This window comes from Blastocystis sp. subtype 4, assembly GCF_000743755.1.
Source record: "Blastocystis sp. subtype 4 strain WR1 chromosome Unknown seqid_0073, whole genome shotgun sequence".
Taxonomy (NCBI): Eukaryota; class Bigyra; order Opalinata; family Blastocystidae; genus Blastocystis; species Blastocystis sp. subtype 4.
The window spans coordinates 18,898-37,572 of NW_014569474.1; the positions used below are offsets into that span (position 1 = coordinate 18,898).

The 18,675-nt window shown below is 43.6% G+C and overlaps 5 protein-coding genes across 5 annotated transcripts; all 5 read right to left on the reverse strand.

Moving 5' to 3' along the window:
- Window positions 1-33: 33 nt before the first annotated feature.
- Window positions 34-9,702, reverse strand: JH06_3136 (vacuolar sorting-associated protein; the record flags this gene model as incomplete). The annotated part of the gene is made up of 3 exons (XM_014672817.1): window positions 34-9,438; window positions 9,468-9,548; window positions 9,583-9,702. 3 exons carry the CDS (start codon window positions 9,700-9,702, stop codon window positions 34-36), a joined length of 9,606 nt encoding a protein of 3,201 aa, XP_014528303.1.
- Window positions 9,703-10,949: 1,247 nt separating this feature from the next.
- On the reverse strand, window positions 10,950-11,333 carry JH06_3137 (peptidase C19 domain-containing protein; the record flags this gene model as incomplete). Its single annotated transcript, XM_014672818.1, has 1 exon — window positions 10,950-11,333. One exon carries the CDS (start codon window positions 11,331-11,333, stop codon window positions 10,950-10,952), a length of 384 nt encoding a protein of 127 aa, XP_014528304.1.
- Window positions 11,334-11,336: 3 nt separating this feature from the next.
- Window positions 11,337-11,777, reverse strand: JH06_3138 (hypothetical protein; the record flags this gene model as incomplete). The annotated part of the gene is made up of 2 exons (XM_014672819.1): window positions 11,337-11,690; window positions 11,721-11,777. The coding sequence occupies 2 exons, from the start codon at window positions 11,775-11,777 to the stop codon at window positions 11,337-11,339; spliced, it is 411 nt and encodes a 136-aa protein (XP_014528305.1).
- Window positions 11,778-12,012: 235 nt separating this feature from the next.
- JH06_3139 (ubiquitin carboxyl-terminal hydrolase) lies at window positions 12,013-15,574 on the reverse strand (the record flags this gene model as incomplete). Its single annotated transcript, XM_014672820.1, has 6 exons — window positions 12,013-12,639; window positions 12,661-12,908; window positions 12,939-13,068; window positions 13,099-13,359; window positions 13,390-15,522; window positions 15,554-15,574. The coding sequence occupies 6 exons, from the start codon at window positions 15,572-15,574 to the stop codon at window positions 12,013-12,015; spliced, it is 3,420 nt and encodes a 1,139-aa protein (XP_014528306.1).
- A 1,424-nt stretch (window positions 15,575-16,998) lies between these two features.
- Window positions 16,999-18,114, reverse strand: JH06_3140 (polypeptide n-acetylgalactosaminyltransferase; the record flags this gene model as incomplete). The annotated part of the gene is given in 4 exon segments (XM_014672821.1): window positions 16,999-17,126; window positions 17,142-17,846; window positions 17,877-18,001; window positions 18,032-18,114. 4 exon segments carry the CDS (start codon window positions 18,112-18,114, stop codon window positions 16,999-17,001), a joined length of 1,041 nt encoding a protein of 346 aa, XP_014528307.1.
- Window positions 18,115-18,675: the final 561 nt, after the last annotated feature.

Sequence of the window (18,675 nt, forward strand, 5' to 3'; positions counted from 1 at the left end):
TTTGAACAAACAATGAAAGTACAAAAGTATAAATTATTCAGATGCATCCTCATCACTCTCTCGAATTGTCTCTTCACTATCGGGAATCTCATTCTCCCAATGAAGACCGAAAGCATCCTTCTTAAAGAATTGATCCACTTCTTCCTGCTCCATCAAGTTCTCGCTCATCGAAAGAACATCAACGAAACGACGTACCGCCTCTTCGCGTTGATTCTTGGTACGAAGTAACTTCAGTCTCCGACTCGTCAGATGGAGATTCTTAACATCCTCCTTATTACACTTCGACTTCAACGTCTTGAACAGATCATCCAAGTCATTGTAGCGGAAGTAGACATTCCATACAGCACGCTCCTCACCCTTTGAAGTAACTTCCACCTTATACTGGGTCACACGCTTCTTCGCCTCCTTCTCAGCCTTCACTTCCATACGCTTTCGTCCACACAAATGAACACTCTGGACCTTCAACTCGCTAAGAACGGGAGCACGACGCTTCTCCTCCTCAGGATCCTCCTCCTCTTCCTCCTGGCTCGCACTGGAATGGATCTCAGGCATCATAGCACGAACTAAATCAGCAATCTGATCGTTGGTCATCGTTATTCGCTGAGTGATGTACTGCTCTACCAGTTCGCACAGACGCTCCGACTCCAACAGCAAATCGCATTCTGTCAGATGGAGTTCACCATCGACAGTCGAAGTGAGGGCATTCACCATATGACCCATGCTCTTCACCATTTCGTTCTTAGACTTGGTGTTGCGAGGAATCAACTTCAACTCCTGACCATTGTGATGGACCTCCAAATTACTGAACGAGTCTACACCAAACAGCTTTCCATGTGCTGAGAGCAACACAACCTTATCCGTGGTCAGAAGGAGAATCTGCATTCCACTGTTCACCACACAGTGCACCACATAACGCTCAGTAGGCAACACACGGATACCTGAGGCACTATTCGCCTTCTGGAGCAGCACACCTCCATCAGACAAATGACTATTGTATGTCTCCAGCACGTTATCCAGAGGAATATAACGAGGACTACGAAGAGGTTCGACAACCTTCTCCTTGTGGGCCACATCCTTCACGTTGTTCACAACATTCGTCACTGTATCGATAGCTCCCGTCACTGGCTTTGCTACGACGCCCACCAAGCCCTTTCCAAGACCCTTCAGACCTCCAACCAGTCCTTCCTCCTTCAGACCGGCACCCGTTTCCGTAAACACACCCGTTACACCACTCCATACTCCATGTACAATATTGGACTTTCCAGCAGCACGATCTGCTTGATACGAATCACTCATTGCCAGAGAGGCCACACCGTTACTCACTGTGCTGGTGATCTTGCTGACGCTATTCAACAGACCATAGGCCGTCTTTGACACCAGTTGTGTCGTTCCCTTACCAAGACCACCTACGAAAGCACCAGGACCGTGCATCAGACCCTGCACTGGCTCTGTGAAGAATGCCTTCACACCATCAGCAACGTTTCCGACAAGCTCCACAGGATTTCCGATCAGATTGAAGGAACCAGCGAGTAAATAGAACTTCTGGAGGACTTCCTTGACATAGAACAGGGCAACCTTCTTCACAAAAGCACCCATGTCTGTGTAGTAGTTGGTTAGAATCAAAGAACGCAGACAGATCGTTGCATTATCCAGGTTACCCACAAGGTTGGTGAAAGTGTTGAACATGGCCACCAGAGGCATGAGACGAGGATCTTGTGGCAGCAGAGCATCCGACAAAGGAGCTGATGGATCATTACGGAAAGAGAACTTGATGTTAATGGGCTGGAGAATAAAGTTATCGGCCAGAATATAACTGCGACCTACCTTAGCGACAATCACATTGACAGGGGCAAACATAGCGAACGTATCAAGCACTGAACGACCATCCACCTTACCCACATCCTGAATGTTGATACTGATATCATTAACCACATCCAACAGAGCTGTGATTGTAGTTGAGTCGATAGCACACACCATGGGCTGGATACATACAGCCAAATACTCCACGATAGTCACCGTAGGATGTGTTGGGATTGAGACAGATACTTCAAAGAATGGCTTCACAGGACTCATTCCAGCAGGATTCTCTGGGTCGTAGGCCTCATTCGGCTGACCTGCTTCCGTCGAACCCAACAACACATTGAACTTCGATCCAACCAGGCTGGAGTCGATCTGACACTTCATCAATGTAACTCCCGCAATCAACTTTCCATCGCCACACATATGCAACTGAACCTGAAGATCCTCAGCACAAATGAACAACAGTTCCTGAGGCTTCTTGTCAATAACACTGATACCAAAGCCAGCGAAACTCACATTCAGCGTCAATGTGTCATCCTTCTCCACAATCTTCTCGGTACTCTTCGCCTTCTTCACCGAGTTCAAGTGACGCAGGGACTCTTCCACAGTAGCTGTACCGTCATCCTTCATACTCTCCTCCAGAAGATCAGCAATCCGTACCTCCTCATCCTCATCCTTCTTGCTCAGACTCAACAGCTTCTTCTTCTTCTGACTCTCTAAGAAGAGGAATGTGTTAAAGGCATCTGCAAAGTCAAACACCACCTCACGCTGCGATGAATTCATTCCAGCTCGCATACGCAGCAAATACTTCGCATCAATGTCATCAGGCAACACCAGAAGTTCTTGTTCCTCTTCCATAGTGATGTCCATAGGACGAGTCCATTCGCTCTTCAATGACTTACTCTTCACACACAGAGCAATCTTATCCACAGGGGCAGGACAATGATACACAATCGTCTCACCAGCAGGCAATTCCGTGATGGGGGAAGAATCCTTGGTGCCCAGACGGAGTGACAGATCTGTGCCAGTCTTGTTAAGAAGGAATACACCAGGAGTAATCACGACAACATTCGTCAAGGCAAACATAATTGGACCACTTACCACATTCACACCATATACCTTCTTCTCCTTCGCTTCAGGATCCTTCTTATTAGGCATACAGAAACGAGTATTGCTACCAATAGCATCAATAGTTACACCTTCTGAGAATGATGTGTGTTCGCCACGAAGCACCATAGCACGCGAGCGAGACTCAGGATGCAAATAGGAGAACATAATAGGCTTCATATTCTTACTCTTATCGAAATGGAAGTCTTCAGCAGGCACAATCGATGTTGGAATCGCAGGCAACACCCACTGTTGGGATTCATCTTCTCCCTTCTCCATCACAGTGATCGTCTCACCAGTACAATTCACCAACCAGAAATCACAATATACCTCCAGTGTAGTCACACCCAAATTACTACACACTGCCTTATAAGTCAGACGCAGCGTATGTCCTTCACTGTCCTTCAACGACACAGACTGGGGCTTCTCCATAGGGAAGGGAATGATGGATTCTGAAGGATTACTGAATTCCTCAAACCCATCAGGACGAATTGCAATCCGTAGTTTCACATCCTTCCTTTCTTGAGCAAGAATAGCAGCTCCGTTGAATTTGATTTCCTCTCCTTCCTTGATCGCTCCCTCGGCAATCTTCGTGTCTGCATCATACACATGGTACTCCATATTCACAGGCAGAAGATTCATAATCGACATCACAGGCACCAGAGTGAGAGTAAAGACAGAAATACAATCCTTGTTGAATGCATCATAAACTGTATCCTCCTTGATAATTGCACGAGCATACAGAGGATGTTCACTATCACCAAGATTCACACATGCAGCAAGCGCCTTGCTGGTAATCGTATCCACAGAGATCTGTGAACCCTCATACTCTCCTACATGCAAATGAATTTCAGCAGTATGAGCATAACGGAGAGGGCAGAATTCAGCAACACGGTGCTGGAGCTCCACATCATGATGCATGTCACTGGCTGTATCCTTAAAGGAAACGAAGATTGGCTGCTCCATAAAGTTACTTACAGACACTGTGGAGGTCAACTCAATTGTCTTACGACCATTCCGAACAGCATTGCGCAACAACGCCTGATGAAGACGACCCTCCTTATCCGTCATTGGCTGATACAACACACGCTCACGATCCACCAGACAATGCACAGGCTCGAATCCCTCAACCTGAAGTTGAATCGAACGATCAGGGATCTTGCGATAATTCTGTTTCAAGAACAGGAGAGCCAACGAAGGATGAGCAGGCAGAGTCGTAGCAACACCACCTGCAGGCACATCTCTCCACACATTGCGATACGAGGATTCCATTCGTGTCATTTCAACAGGAGTCTCCACCTTCGTTGTCATAGTATTCACACGATCCACCAGAGAATCACGACGAGTATCATTCAGCTGCTCTACATACAACACTTTGCCGTTCTTGTTTACAGAGAAAGCAATTGGGAACACATGTCCACAGGTAGCATCACTCATCTTCACCTCATTCGCCTTCATCACAAGATTATTCTCAGCTGCATCACTGCTATCCATCAGCAGAGGGATCTGCTGATAGAGACGAATGTGAGGCACCTCACTATGGAACTCCATCCAACGGCTACGTGTATAGTATGGCTCTACGACATCCACCACATCAGCGAACAACACATGATCCTTAGCCATTTCTTCTGCAGCATGCTCATCCAGCTGCTCCATCAGCTTGTTAATACCACCATCTCTCTCAACCAAATACTTCATGGGATAACCTGTGGTATTGTTGACACGTACGAAGAAACCATCCGTAGCCTCACGCACTCCACTAGTACAGGTCATGAAGTTTCCGAGGGTTTCTACTAAGGAAGACATCAAAGTGGCTGTGATATTCATTTGCAGCATGCGTGGCGCCACCACACTCACCTTCATCGTCTCGCTTGCCACCTCATTCTCCTGGGAATCACGTGAAACAAAAGGATCTTTCTCCATCACATCCTTAATCTGCTTCACATGGACACCAATACCCCAGGCCTCCATAAATGGCTCCCACAGGGCCTGACTCGACTTGTAGTAGTCTGAACGGAAAGCCACATCCACATGAGCATAGAGATTCCTGCCCATAGCTGCATCCACCTTCACATGGTTTACACTAAACTGTAACACAGGTAATTCAAATTCCAAAGCATCATTGACCAGAATGAAGGTAATCTTATCCAGAACCACATTCGCAGCAATCCGCATGACATCTTCTACTGGGGTCTCTTTCACCTCCGGCTTCACTTCCTCCTTCTTGACCTCCTTGGTCTTCTCTTTCACTTCCTCTTTCACTGTTTCTTTAACCTCCTTTTCCTCGTCCTCCTTGGGCTTAGGCAGGATATTGCCAATGGCATTCAACAATAGCTTTGCATCCAGAATGCCCAGACGAATGACCATCTCCGATCCCAAGACCTTCGCATGAATATTCTTGATATTGTCACACACCGAAGCAGACACATTCAGACCGAACGGATAGATAGCATCACGCATGTCCGTAGGCAACAACTGAAGCATCGAATTCGAACGGCAGCCACGGGTACTGTTCACTGACACCGACACATCCACATCCATGAAAGGGGTCACATGAGCATCCACTTCAACACCCAAACAAAATAGGAATACGGGTGATGTCTTAAGAGTCGTATCTTCCACCATGTAGAGAGCCATTCGATCCATATGGAGCTTGAACACGATGTTCGGAATCAGAGCAGCAACCGTCTTCTCTTCTGGCTCAGGCTTAGATTCAGGCTCAGGCTCTTGTACCTTCTCCTTTGCCTTCAACATCGGCTTCTCTTCAACAGGAGGCTCTGGAACAGGCTCACTTGAACCTGTAGCTTCAGCAAAGGCCTCAGAGACCTTAGTACCCACTGCCATGGCCCAGTCCAACATCACAAAGATCCAAGGTGAAGGAAGGATACTAACCTGACCCAAGAACAAAGAAGCCTCAACATTGAACACAGGTTCATTGATATCATGATCCGCTGTCATCTTCACCTTATGCAAATCGCCCAACGTTTTTTGTTGTAGAGCAGCCAACAGTGTGAAAGCAGGCTTGTCATCTTCTCCAAGTCGCACCAATGTACGATATGATGGCATCAGAGGGGACTCTGGACGAGAATCCTTTACAAAGAATGAAGCTAATGATACTGAAGCTGAGATGTCCATATTGTGATAATAGGCCTTCACTCCCAGATCCTCAATACCAACCACTGCCAGAGAACCTTCCACTGTTCCTACCTTCTGTATCATTTCTTTCGAGCTCTCAATACCTTCATAACCACTATCACCACGGAAGAGTTCAACGATTACTCCTTCCAATAGAATGTTGGCATGAATACGGTCAGCAAAGGCTCCATTGTTCTCCTTTGGACGTTGCTCCTCAAAGGCTACGATTGTGTCCGACAGATCCAGTGAAGATGAGATACTCTCACTGCGGGGCATGAAACCCGATTCCTCCGAATCATCATCCTTGATCTCATCAAGAGCATCCATCTCAACCTTCGCCTCGTCCATCTGATCGGACAGACGCTTGCTAGCACGAGCCACAACATTCTCCTTTGGCAACTCTTCCACCTCTGTTATAGGTTGACGAGGTTTTGTAGGAACTGCTTCCACCACAATAGCCTTCTCCGCAAGGTTCTGGGTCAACAAATGAATGAGTGTTAGCACCTGATCCTCCGAGAGAGCCAAGACAATACGAGACAGAACGAGCGAAGCTTCTACCTTCACAGCCAGAACCACGTCGATATCCAAATCGATCGAACCCATAATCGTCTGTGTACGACCCGACAACTCTGTATACAGAGACACCCCTGACACCTTCAGGGACAGCTTGTTCAGCGTGTATACAACAGACTCCTTGCGGACAATCTGCTTTTCATCCACAATCTCGAGTTCAGGATCGCTGTTACTAATTGTCACACGACCCAGACTCATAGCAATGAGATCAGCACTGTCCGAAGCACGGGGAATACGTAGACAAGTATTTGCAATCACCACATCCACACGAGGAATCTCAGTAGGAACCAGATCATCATTCGGATTCGGTACAATGAACTTACGCTTCAGATTCGTGGCAATACCTTGCAGACTCTCCAGAATGTGTGTATCCTCGCCCTGATCTCCATTCGTTACAATGTACTGCATACCAATCGTGTAAGCACAGTCAACCAAATTCTCCACAATCTGAGTATTGGGCTCGGGAGCAGCTTCCACTTCAGGCAGATTGCCACTCTTTGTTAATGGTTCCTCTGGTTCACTTAACAAGTCCAATCCATCCTTAATGGGTCCCGAACTAATGTAGTTCAAGAGCTCCTGCACAAATCGCATACGCACTGTCAACACTGGAGCACCAATAGAACACTTGGCCTCTAACGAGTAACCAGGATACTGAGCCCAACGATCATCATTGAACAGTTTCACACCCACATCCAGGAAATCATTACTGGCACTTCCTTCCAACTGATCCGTACGACCAATCGCCACAACATCAGGATAAAGACCACAACCAGGTGTACAATCACGCACATTCACATCATGAACATTACAGAATAGAACAATCGATGCCGCACAAATACTCACCTCTGCCGATATCTTACTCACTCCAGCACACATCACCGCACCACCCTTCTCTGTATCCAACATCACACTCGCACCATCCATATGTAGACCCAAGACAATAGTTCGACGCTCCCAATTGGCAGGAATTGGCTTGGGAGGGGCCTCTACTAAGGCATCCGAATACTCCTTCAATTCTTTTGCCTTCTCATCAGCCTTCAACGCAGCCTTCTTGAGTAAAAGCTTGACCTTCTCCGAAGGAGCAATGAACCGCAAGAGACTGAACACCAGGACACGACTTACAACCAAATTGACTTGGCCCAATTCCACATTCACTAGGATATCCTGTTTGCTCAACACATATACTGGAGACGAAGACATAGCCATAGTTACTTCAGCCACTAATAGAGGCTTTACAATCACATTACTAGGACATCCCTGTTCATCTATATCACATACACACATTAGCTGACGATCCCTTTCCTGAAGACGACTTGACACATTATCATTGATATGAACATCGCGTAGCGTTAGGGAAGCATAGATTGCCGCCTTCGTCACAGAAGCAGTTACGCCCAAATCATTGACACACAACGCCATAATATGTTCCGTTTCACCACCCACCATGTCATTGTTCAAACGCAACTCAAATGCCTTCATCAACACCGATGCAGATACCAATTTCTCACGATAGTGCATTTCCTTGTCAACATGACTGTTGTATCCTTCAATACGCTGCTTCAGACGCCAGAAGGCAAATCCAACAAATCCAACCAGAGCAACTAGAATGAGTAGACATTGAAGGAAGTTGTGGAATAGCATGTAGGGAATGGTGAAGAGGAGTAACATGAAACACACAAAAGGAGTATAGGAGGTAAGTAGATAGTCAGCTGCACAACAGGCAAATGAAACGACTCCAAATGCATAATGAGGCGTTCCTGGTTCTTTGATCTCTTCTTCCTCTTTTTCCTTCTCTTCCTCCTTCTCCACAACAGGAGTAGGAGCCGGTTGGCTAGGTGGAAGCGAAGCCAGAAAATCATCGAGGAAACAGGCGATATTCTCATATTGGGACTTCTCGATCTCTAAATCGATCTTGTCCAGTTCCACATTCACACGCAGCATAGGAGATGGGGTCTTCATCAACTCCCAATAACATTCAGCCAATTCTCGTGCTCGCAACCCCATGACCACCTTATAGTCCTCATCCTCCTCTCGTAATGTATTGCGAAGAGATAGAGCAAAATCATTGCGAGACTTCTTGAGGTCCTCCTCCTTGAGCTGATGGAGACGGTCCAGAATTAGTGCATCCACAGGATCTGCTTCATTCACCTTCATTGTTTCACACATCTGCTTCATACACTCCTCTGAAGACCTTTTTCTATCTTCGATCTTACGCAGATCTCCTTGAATCGTAACATGCAAATGGAGATCATCTAAAAGACGATCATCAGGATTATAGACAATAGGACTCTTGGGAGTATCCACCAAGGGTTGCATATCCCTAAAGAAAGAACGCATACCAGATAAACAGAGATCCTCTGGTGCCTGTGCTAAAAGGGCACTTGTATTCAGACACCAATACACAACGAGACCATTCATATCAAAGTTCTTACGAATGTCTGAAGAAGAACACGACTCCTTGGCTTCCATCGTATCAAACACAATACTATCAAGAGCGATACCCAACGAAAACAAAGGAATTGGGGACGACGGGTTGCCCTCCAAACGAATATGTAAACGACGAAGGATAAACTTAAAGTTGTTCACTAGAATGGAAGCAAGATCGAAAGCACCTGAGAAGTCAGTTACGGCATCAGGATCAGACTTCTTTGGCTTCTTCTCAGCTTTCACTTCTTCTTTTGCCGGAGCTTCCACTTTTTCAATTACTTCTTTCTGTTCCTCTTGAGTAATAGCACTAGGTTCCGAGTCCAGTGGAGTCATCAATACATAAACATCATCTACTTCTACAGAGATAGGATCACGATTTAACGAAAGCCAAGGGAACTAGATAATAACCACGTTTTCAAATATACCTTTATCACAAGACTGCCAACAAAGACTTCCTTAATAGATAGAGGGAGGTTAAGGGAATCCATAAAAGCAGTGTTCACACTCTATAATATGAGTCTCAACCAATCAGTAACATACCACATTGCGGAGGGTGACTTCACCTTTCAAGATAGAGAGGGACAAATCACTTGGATCTAGACCTTTGATGTAAGTGGACAGAAACTTATTGGCTAGAGAGACAATGGCACTTTCCATCATTTTCACTTCTATAAGAAAGAATACTATTATTCATCATAAACCTCGAATCCTGAAGAGCGAAAAAACCGCGGATCTATAAGACAAGGGAACACGAAATTGAATACGGCCCCCATGGAAATTGAAAATAGAATCTTCTATTCTTTATTGGTGTTCCATATGAAGGATTCACAGTGAACTGATGTCCCTTTCCTAGCTGCATGTATCCCCTTTGTAAATGGAACATAACTGTGCTTATCAGTATCATGATAAGTCTGATACGGCGAAAACATATTCCTCAACCTTCTTTTCTAAATTCCTATTAGTTGGAAAGAACTATTTCTTTTTTCCAGTCGATTTGCTTTTCTCACAGTGTCAGACACGAGTGTCAATTTGACACTGCCTCCAATTCGTTGTTTGGATAGAAACAAGTCAATTGAGATTAAATAATCGCGCTACAAAGTGGATCATTCACGAAAAGAGGGAAACTATTTTCGTTTCCAGCCTGTTGACTTTTCCTGAGATTCTCTTCTTCGACATCATTTATCAACTGATTAACACGATAGAGAGTTGTATGGGGAAGTCCGAGCCATTCCTCAAAATCAGTCCATGCGGGACTCTCCACGACACTGGAAGGAAGGTGGTTCTCTTCAACGATTCTAGCAATTTTCTTGTGATATGTAGCCAGCATTTCTCCTTGCCTCATAAACTCTTCAACAGCCTATATCACAAACCAACGCAGAAGAATACACTCCAGACTTTCCGCTGAGGTGAAGACGCTTCCTGCTTCTTCATTGCTTCAATATGAACATTGGATGTTGTATGATACAAGAACTTCGAAACCCCTCCAGAGATCTTTCTTCCACAACCCCTACACATTTACCCAGAAGAATATACACGAACAGACATTTGATCTTTTTCGTATCACTGTCGTATTCAATAACACCCTTCTTTACCAAATCGGCAGTACGATGGTATCTCCTCAGTCTCTCTGTATCATTATGTATTAATAGAAAAAAACTACCTGGGACATAATCCATCCTCTATTTCTGAAGATAACAGATCAAACAAAACAATTGTAATTTCCCGTGAACTCTATAATTCCTATCTGCAAGTGCGTTGTTTCTTGGAATAATCCTCGGATTTATGTACCAAAAAATTTAAACAAACATAAAACATATACTCAACCTATTATCATTCATTGGAAACAATATCCGCTAACCGCGTCTTCCAACTCTGATTCTTTTTCTTCAATAAGAATGGAGCAGTCCCTACCTCCAAGAGGATCTGGTTATTTCGTTCCTCAATCTATATTCAAGACCGATTTCAACTCCTACCAGTTCAACACACTTCGGGTCATATTCATCTAAAGATGGTCCCTCTCGATGATATCCAGGAATTGAAGTAGAGGGAGTCAGCGACGTCGTGCGACAGTAAACAACACAGTAAGGACATGTCCCATAATCTGATAGTTCCGTCAGAATCTCCTTCCATTCTCTCGGATACACCATATCATCGTTAAATAAGTTCCACTGATTCATTTTGTTGTCGATTTTCACGTTATCTCCATCATCTGAATGTCTGCAGTACACAATATAGTGTCCACTATCAAACGAAGCTCCAACATGAACTACAATTGCATATAATGTATACATTTCCTAGAGATGACTTTTATGAATCGTCGTTACTGTGCCAATCGTAAGTGACGGATTTACACTCACAAAACTGCAATCCTTTTGGAGTTCGTATGTCTTCTCATCAAAGTAAGTACGCGAAATGTTAAAACGAAGATATGTAGGATATTCCGTGAATTCACAGCGTCGACAAACCGATGTGTTACAATTAGCACACTGCCTGGCTCTTCGATCTTCTGCTGTCAAACCCAGAGAGGAAAGACCCATAGATTCAATTGAGAGAACTGTTACATCTGGGAGATACAAAGACGAATGAATGACAAGTGGAGAATAATGAAGTACAAGACAAGGGACGGTGGAACGTCGGTTCTTCTGATCCTACGGATCACATCCAATAGAAGTACTCACCGTCACATACTCCCCATACCATTCCAACAAAAATGTCTGATCGTGTTCTAGTTTCATCAACACGCCTGTAGAACTGGAACATTTTGGAACAAAAACGGTCATCTGGGATCCTGCATTATGAAGGTACTTAAATTCCAATGTCAAAGGATATCAATGAGCACAAAACCTTCTGCTGACACTGACTTGGTATTGGTAAACGTAATTACTTGATGTGTACAATCCTCCATCATCGTCGAGAGACTAATCTGAATCAAATGGTCATCACATCTACATTCAATTCCATTATTAACTTCTACTGATATATGTATTCTTTGACATTTGCCATCTTGGTATTTTCCATTTCCGACTCAACCACTAGAGTATACCATTTCTCATTCACTTGGATTGATTTCAAACAACCATCGACTGTCACACATGGATACGATACAATTCCAAATGACTCGTCAAAGACGAGGGCATACTCCAAAAAGAGGATCATGGTTCCTGTTATCAATACCTTATTCTTATCTATCAGCTGGAAAAACGATGATAAACAGGTATTCATTTCTTTCTGTACTGTCCAAGTACCCATCAATGTATCATTGACAAAAACACCATAATGATCCAGTTCATCTTCATCATGTACTGTAACGGAATTATCATCAGGAGTTGTATCACAATAGAAGAGTGGATATACCCCTGTCATCGAGGAAAGGAGAATTGGCTTTTCAGGTTCCTTCGAGTTCACTACTGAGAACAGGGATGAAATGGATTGTAGATAATCGGCTGATGACGACAATTCTGAAGGAAGCAACTGTGTAGCTGGAGGAAGAGACCCGATGTGCTGAAGAGAGAAAACAGCATCAGTTGGGCATGACTCATGATGGGAGTCATTCAAAGCACGACTTTCCTTATAAGTAACCACTTTCTGATACATTTCCTATCAATGAATCATCTCTACTAGTCCCACATAGCCAATATCCTCAATAGTAAACGACCCTACACATTTGAAGTCACCATTGTTGGTCTGAAAGATTTGAGGCATATTAGGAAGGACCTCTCGTACTAAGACATCCACAACAAGTTGATTCTTTCCCGTTCCGACAAATGTATCATTCAAAGCCTCACAACCATCCGAAAAGATCTCATACGAAAGATAGGACGAACTGTAGGAATGGAATGATGGAATCCGATTCGCTGACATCTTTTCTTTGGATCATTCATAACCACGATTCTTACTGCGTTCCTTAGATAACGTCAGAGAAGAAAAAGCAGGCTTGTTTGGATTGCGTTCCACTGCCATAAATACTCCCTTCTTATGATATTCACATATTAAGATAAAGGTGGTGAAGGGTCTTTCTAGTTCTATCTACAGCTAAAGGTTCATTCTCATGATCACATTGTAATCATAACTCTCAAACTGAATGTTGGTTACAGGATAAAGGGGTGATGTCAGCGTGATGTAGCTTGTTTGAATTGGGAGTGGGGAAGAACTTGTCTTATCACATAACTCTCCGCAGAAACAACTGATTCGTTCTTGCTGTTTCCCTTCAAACAATAGGAAAGGGTTGCGAATAGTGCATGTTCCTACCGATTTCTTCATTGCCTCGTAGCAGCTGTCTACAGCAGAAAGGAGATAGTCTGTAAACTCGCTCATGTCCTACAACTCATACCCAATTAATGTGAATACGTGCTGATACCCCAAATCAAAACGTTTCTGGAGAACCAACATGAGGTTATTGAACTCAGCAGCCCGAATTGACACCTGAAGTCGAGTAAGCATCAGAATCAATGACTGTGTACAAATGAAGTTCTCGTTGTCTTGGGGAAGCTTCCTCTCGATGTACTCATGATAGAAACGGAATAAGGATCGTTTGAAGGAATCTGAGTGGAAGAGCATTTGTAATGCACTATTCTGGAAGCAGGTATTGTTGTGGTTGATCAGACCACTGCTGTTACACCCGAACTTCGCAAGACGATTGTTGGTGAAACACGACATCTCCGACTCTCTACGAGCCTTTACTCGTTTCACTGTACAAGTCATGCCACGATTTACAGCCACAAAACAATGACTAGGCATAGATTCGCATAATTCCATATAGAACAATAGCGAATGGTCCTGGTTCCAAGCAAAAACTCCATAGTTCCGACTTGTTTCGTCCAACATAAAGGTATACCCGTTCATCTCATAGAGGGTTGGGTTGCCTAAGACTGGATCTGTACTGCCATAGGAAATATGATCCTGATATGTCACACGACAAGGAGCTGTATTGAACTGTGTTTGCGGTGACATCATAGCAACCTGATAGAGAGTTGTATCGGATGAAGGGACTAAAATAAAAGATGTCTGTTCAGCTGCAGAAGCCACTTCATATCGTGATATGGTCACAAAAGACCCAGCAAAACCCGAAAGAACGAATGCCTGGGGTTGGCACATAACAAAAGGAAGCAATAGCTTCGACTTCGCAAAGAGTAGCTTTTCGTCAGCTCGAATAACGATATAATCCCCAACAGTCGCCACTTGTAAGGAAAGTTCGTTCTGTAATTGTACTTCTTCAGCTGCACTCACATCCAAGCAATGAATCTCGCTAACCGATGGAGAGATATCGATATCACGTTCCCCAGTCACACATCGCTCACGTGATGTTAGACGGACATAACGCACAAAAGCAGACCCATTAGGACCACGGTTCAGAAGAATACAAGCTATGGATGATTGGATGTAGAAAGGGATGTCAATTTGAACCGGATCCAGAGAACCAGTATTACAGTACTGCATCAGCAGTTTAGCAACAGCTGTTAGCAAGCGATGTTTGGGAAGCGCCGTTGTACACACCCACCACATACAGAAACCTGGTTGAGTCGATGGCCACGAGAGATTGAATTCCACGGCCAGCTTTTGGGCATACAAGGCACTCTTCCAATACAATAGACCCAAGCGAGCTCCTCGGCCGAACTGGACTTGTGAAGAAGTCCAATCAACATACTGATCGAAACAACATGTCTCGTTAAAGTAGCTGAATTCAGAGATCACATAGCTCGTATGATGATACTCCATCCGTTGATCCATATGCATGAATGATAACCAAGGGTGGTTCTTCTCTCCTGAGGTTTCTAGCGATAAGACACATCGAGGCACAGATGTCCGTTCTTCAGAGAGAGAATATAGTCCACACTCCGGTCCTATGTGGCATCCAATCATGGAAAAAGCTGCAGCTGTTGTGGGAATTGAGCCCCAATTCTGTTTATCGAGTATATGGTAGACATACACACCCAGAATACCAAGTGGGATTCCATGCTCCGCCGATTGCGGTTCATTCACAACCGAAACTCGAGTGATATGAGTATCGTCTGCAGACTCATTCAATCGAAGCTTAATGATATCATTATGTACTTCAAGCATCACCAGCTGTGAGTCAACCACTACGTAACGAATATTCAGGATCAGATGCAGATCTATCTCCACCTCAAAACAGAGATCCATAACAGAGGAGTAGTTATTATCCCAATGACTAAGGACCTTTAAAGATCGAACCCGATCAGAATTAGCCTGGATACGTAAACGATTCGGAGAACCTCCCAAATTGGTTATAGTAAGAACGTCTGATCGCAAAATAACTGTAGGTGTCTTCAAATCATGAGGGAGGATGTACGACACATAGATTCCATTGAACGAATTCCATACCGGAGAGTAGATAGGAGTCAGTGTGTATTTTGGATACAGATGGAAGACAGGTTCTGCAGATATACTCATATTAGGCTTTAGAAGATTGCATGGAGTAGCCTTTGCAATTGGATAACGAAGATACAGACTCGGACTCATCTACAAATGTATTTCCTTAAGAATACTATACAGGATCAGCTGATTGTGTCATATAGTAGGAATTCACAAAGAGAGAAGGGTACACATATTTCAATTTGGTAAAACCTTCATTCTTGACATTGTCAGGAATTGCTTCGCCACAAACGCTACATCCTGTCCTTGAAGTATTCCTAGCTGAACATTTAGGACATGTCCAGAACAGCACCTGTTGACTAGACTCAAAAACACAAATTGCCATGTTTTCAGCCTTTGAGAGGTGGACTGCTTCCGAAAAGAAAGTATTAGATCGATCAGTTGTTACTGAAAATCGCTCACCCCAACATATCTCAGAGGATAAAGGAGCTCCACGAACTTTCGATACCCAAAGTGGATTCCAGTAATCTCCATTCATCACAATGGTGTCATCGTCTTCACTGAAGTACTCTCCATTGGGTGGGTTCTCAGGAAGAAAGGCGAGACCCCAACAATGGAGAAAGCGGTTCCTGACAGTAGCAGCAATCTCACTCTCCTGATATGCTACGGAAAAATAGGAAAGAGCACTATGGAGATGGAGGTCTGGATACATATAGCAAAGACACTGATACAGATGAACATAACTTGACTGAACAGATACCTTTTTGATGGGCCTATGATAAACTCCTAATGGGAAGAATACTCAATAACATCCTTGAAATTGATCAGTTCTGGTTTAATCTCTTGCAAAACCTGTCGTGGGAGTGGATACGATAAAAGCAGGATTTCTAACAATCTTAAAACATCCTTTTGGGTGACAGCCTCAGCAGTAAACCCTCTGATGATGATGAGATCCAAGAAAACTCACAGATACCTCAAATACACAGGTAGAAAACCGCTACTAAGTGCAGTAAACAGATACACATTTCGGAAGTAAATTACGCGATCCAGAACGTTTGACAATTCGGAAGCAAATGAATCGAGTTCATACACATCCGATCTATTTCTTAACCAGTATACAAAATCTATAACGTAAGTAACTCTTCAATAATCCTCTGTACTGTCGATATCGTCGGTTGCAGTGGCTATTACATCTCGTAAGTCTCTTTTCCTTTCTTCTGCTTTTTTACTTCTCGAAACTTGAATCAAAGTCACAAAGTACACCCATGTCGATCCCTTCCAGTTGCTGTGTTCCTTCAAGTCCACATTGGTTTGCATTGTCGATACAACGTAATATGCTGATTGGTGTGGCAATTGAAGGATTCTGGATCACTACCAAGTTACTGATATAACTGAGCAAGTAGAAGGTAATTGCGAAGAAATAATGGATACTCCAATATAGATAGAATTAATTCATTTGTAATACTCTATGGATTCATAATGTGAAATAGAATTATTAGGGTGGAATCCATTAATTCACAGAAATTAATAGATTCATCTAATTCATCATCAACAATTGGTATTAATAGATTTCCAACCTATAAACAAACGAATGGATTATTCTTCTATCCAACAAACACATCCTTATGACATGGTCGCATTGATATAGAACATTTGCTCATATGAAAGGTGCTTAATTACACTAGGATTTACAGCCATTACATTTCCACATTGATATCCCTCAGGTCGCATGTGCTCTACTCGTAAACAACCTACCTATCACTCACTAGGTAAACACAGTGCACGACCCTTAAACTTTGTTGCGTAATAACTAAATGGTTTACAGTGAAGATCCTTCTTCAACTGTAAACGGGCCGAGATATCACCGAAATCGGATTTGGGTTTCCCGTCCTTTAGTGGAGTTCTACTCGCCTTGTAGAATAAATCCAGATTCTCCTGATCCATCCACACATTTGCAATACGCACATAATTACGCTGGACATCCGCACCATTCACAGGATACGGGAACTTCGTTCTGAATCCGTGGGCCACAAAAGAATCCTTTGCCACCACAATCCGTCCTCCACAAAGCCATGTCCGAAAGGAAATCTCCACGTTCTCACCTCCCCATGTTCGGAGTTCAGGATCCATAGCACCCTGATTCCACCAGAATTTGGATATGGCGAACATTCCCATGGTGATGGGAGAAAACAAGTCCTCTGAGGAACCTCCGCCCCAGAATTGTCGCAGATCCATAGAAATCGTAGCAGATGACCCAATTCCTTTCCATAAACTCATAGGACGGTAGGCAGCTGCATCAAGATTAAAGTTGATGTAGTTCACGATTGTACGAGGATCTTCTTGTAGCAGCTTTCGAGGAGTTTTCAGCCAATCAGGACCCACAAAAACATGAGCATCAATAAAGGCAAAGAACTCACTCCTGGCATTATTTCCACCGATATACCGAGCACCAATCAGACCCATACGTTTTTCTAATGATGAGAATCACCAATGATTCCAACCATTGCGAATGATTCGTACCCGAGTCTCATTTGCGTCCCATTCGACAGGAATATCTGAATGATCGTCAATAATCAGAACCTCATCAACATAACCAGGTTTCGTATTACCAAGCACATTGAGAACTCTAGACATCACAGTCAACAATGAAAAGAACGTCTTCTCAAGGAGTACTTCGTTGAATGTAACTATAATTACAGTGAATGTACCCTTTTTGGGGAGTTTTGATGGCTCTACCATATCTCCTACTCTTTCTGAACTATCCTCTATTGTCTCATGATCTTCTGTCCGCTGGTCATGCTTTAACCCACTATAAACTACCTTGCAAGGATAGCGATCAATGAGCCTCTTTGTTACGACTGAATATGTCTTGAGAGAGAGTAAGACTAATAGACATAGAAGAAGTGACAGAAGGGACACTCCACTTCTCATGGGGACAAAAGAATGACTGATTACAAATTGTTACTGTGAAACCTGCTTCTTCCTATTAAGACTTTACTAATGTATTGTGTATCTAGAATGCATTTGGAGAATAACTGAAAATCGATGGAACGATCCAAAGAGATGATAATGGTATAATGAATTACGTATAACTCGAAATTGAGTAAGCAGTGGAAATGATACAGGAAATGATATCCCCAGGTTCTTTCTTGCCTCGAAAAAGGGGATAGCCAAAGAAAGCAGTGACAAGATCGAATGAAAAGCAATCCTAGATCCCATAATTCAATTAAAAGTAAATGCTTCTCTATGAAAACCTATTTTACCCCACCTCAATTCTCTTTCGGTCAATCCATAATACAG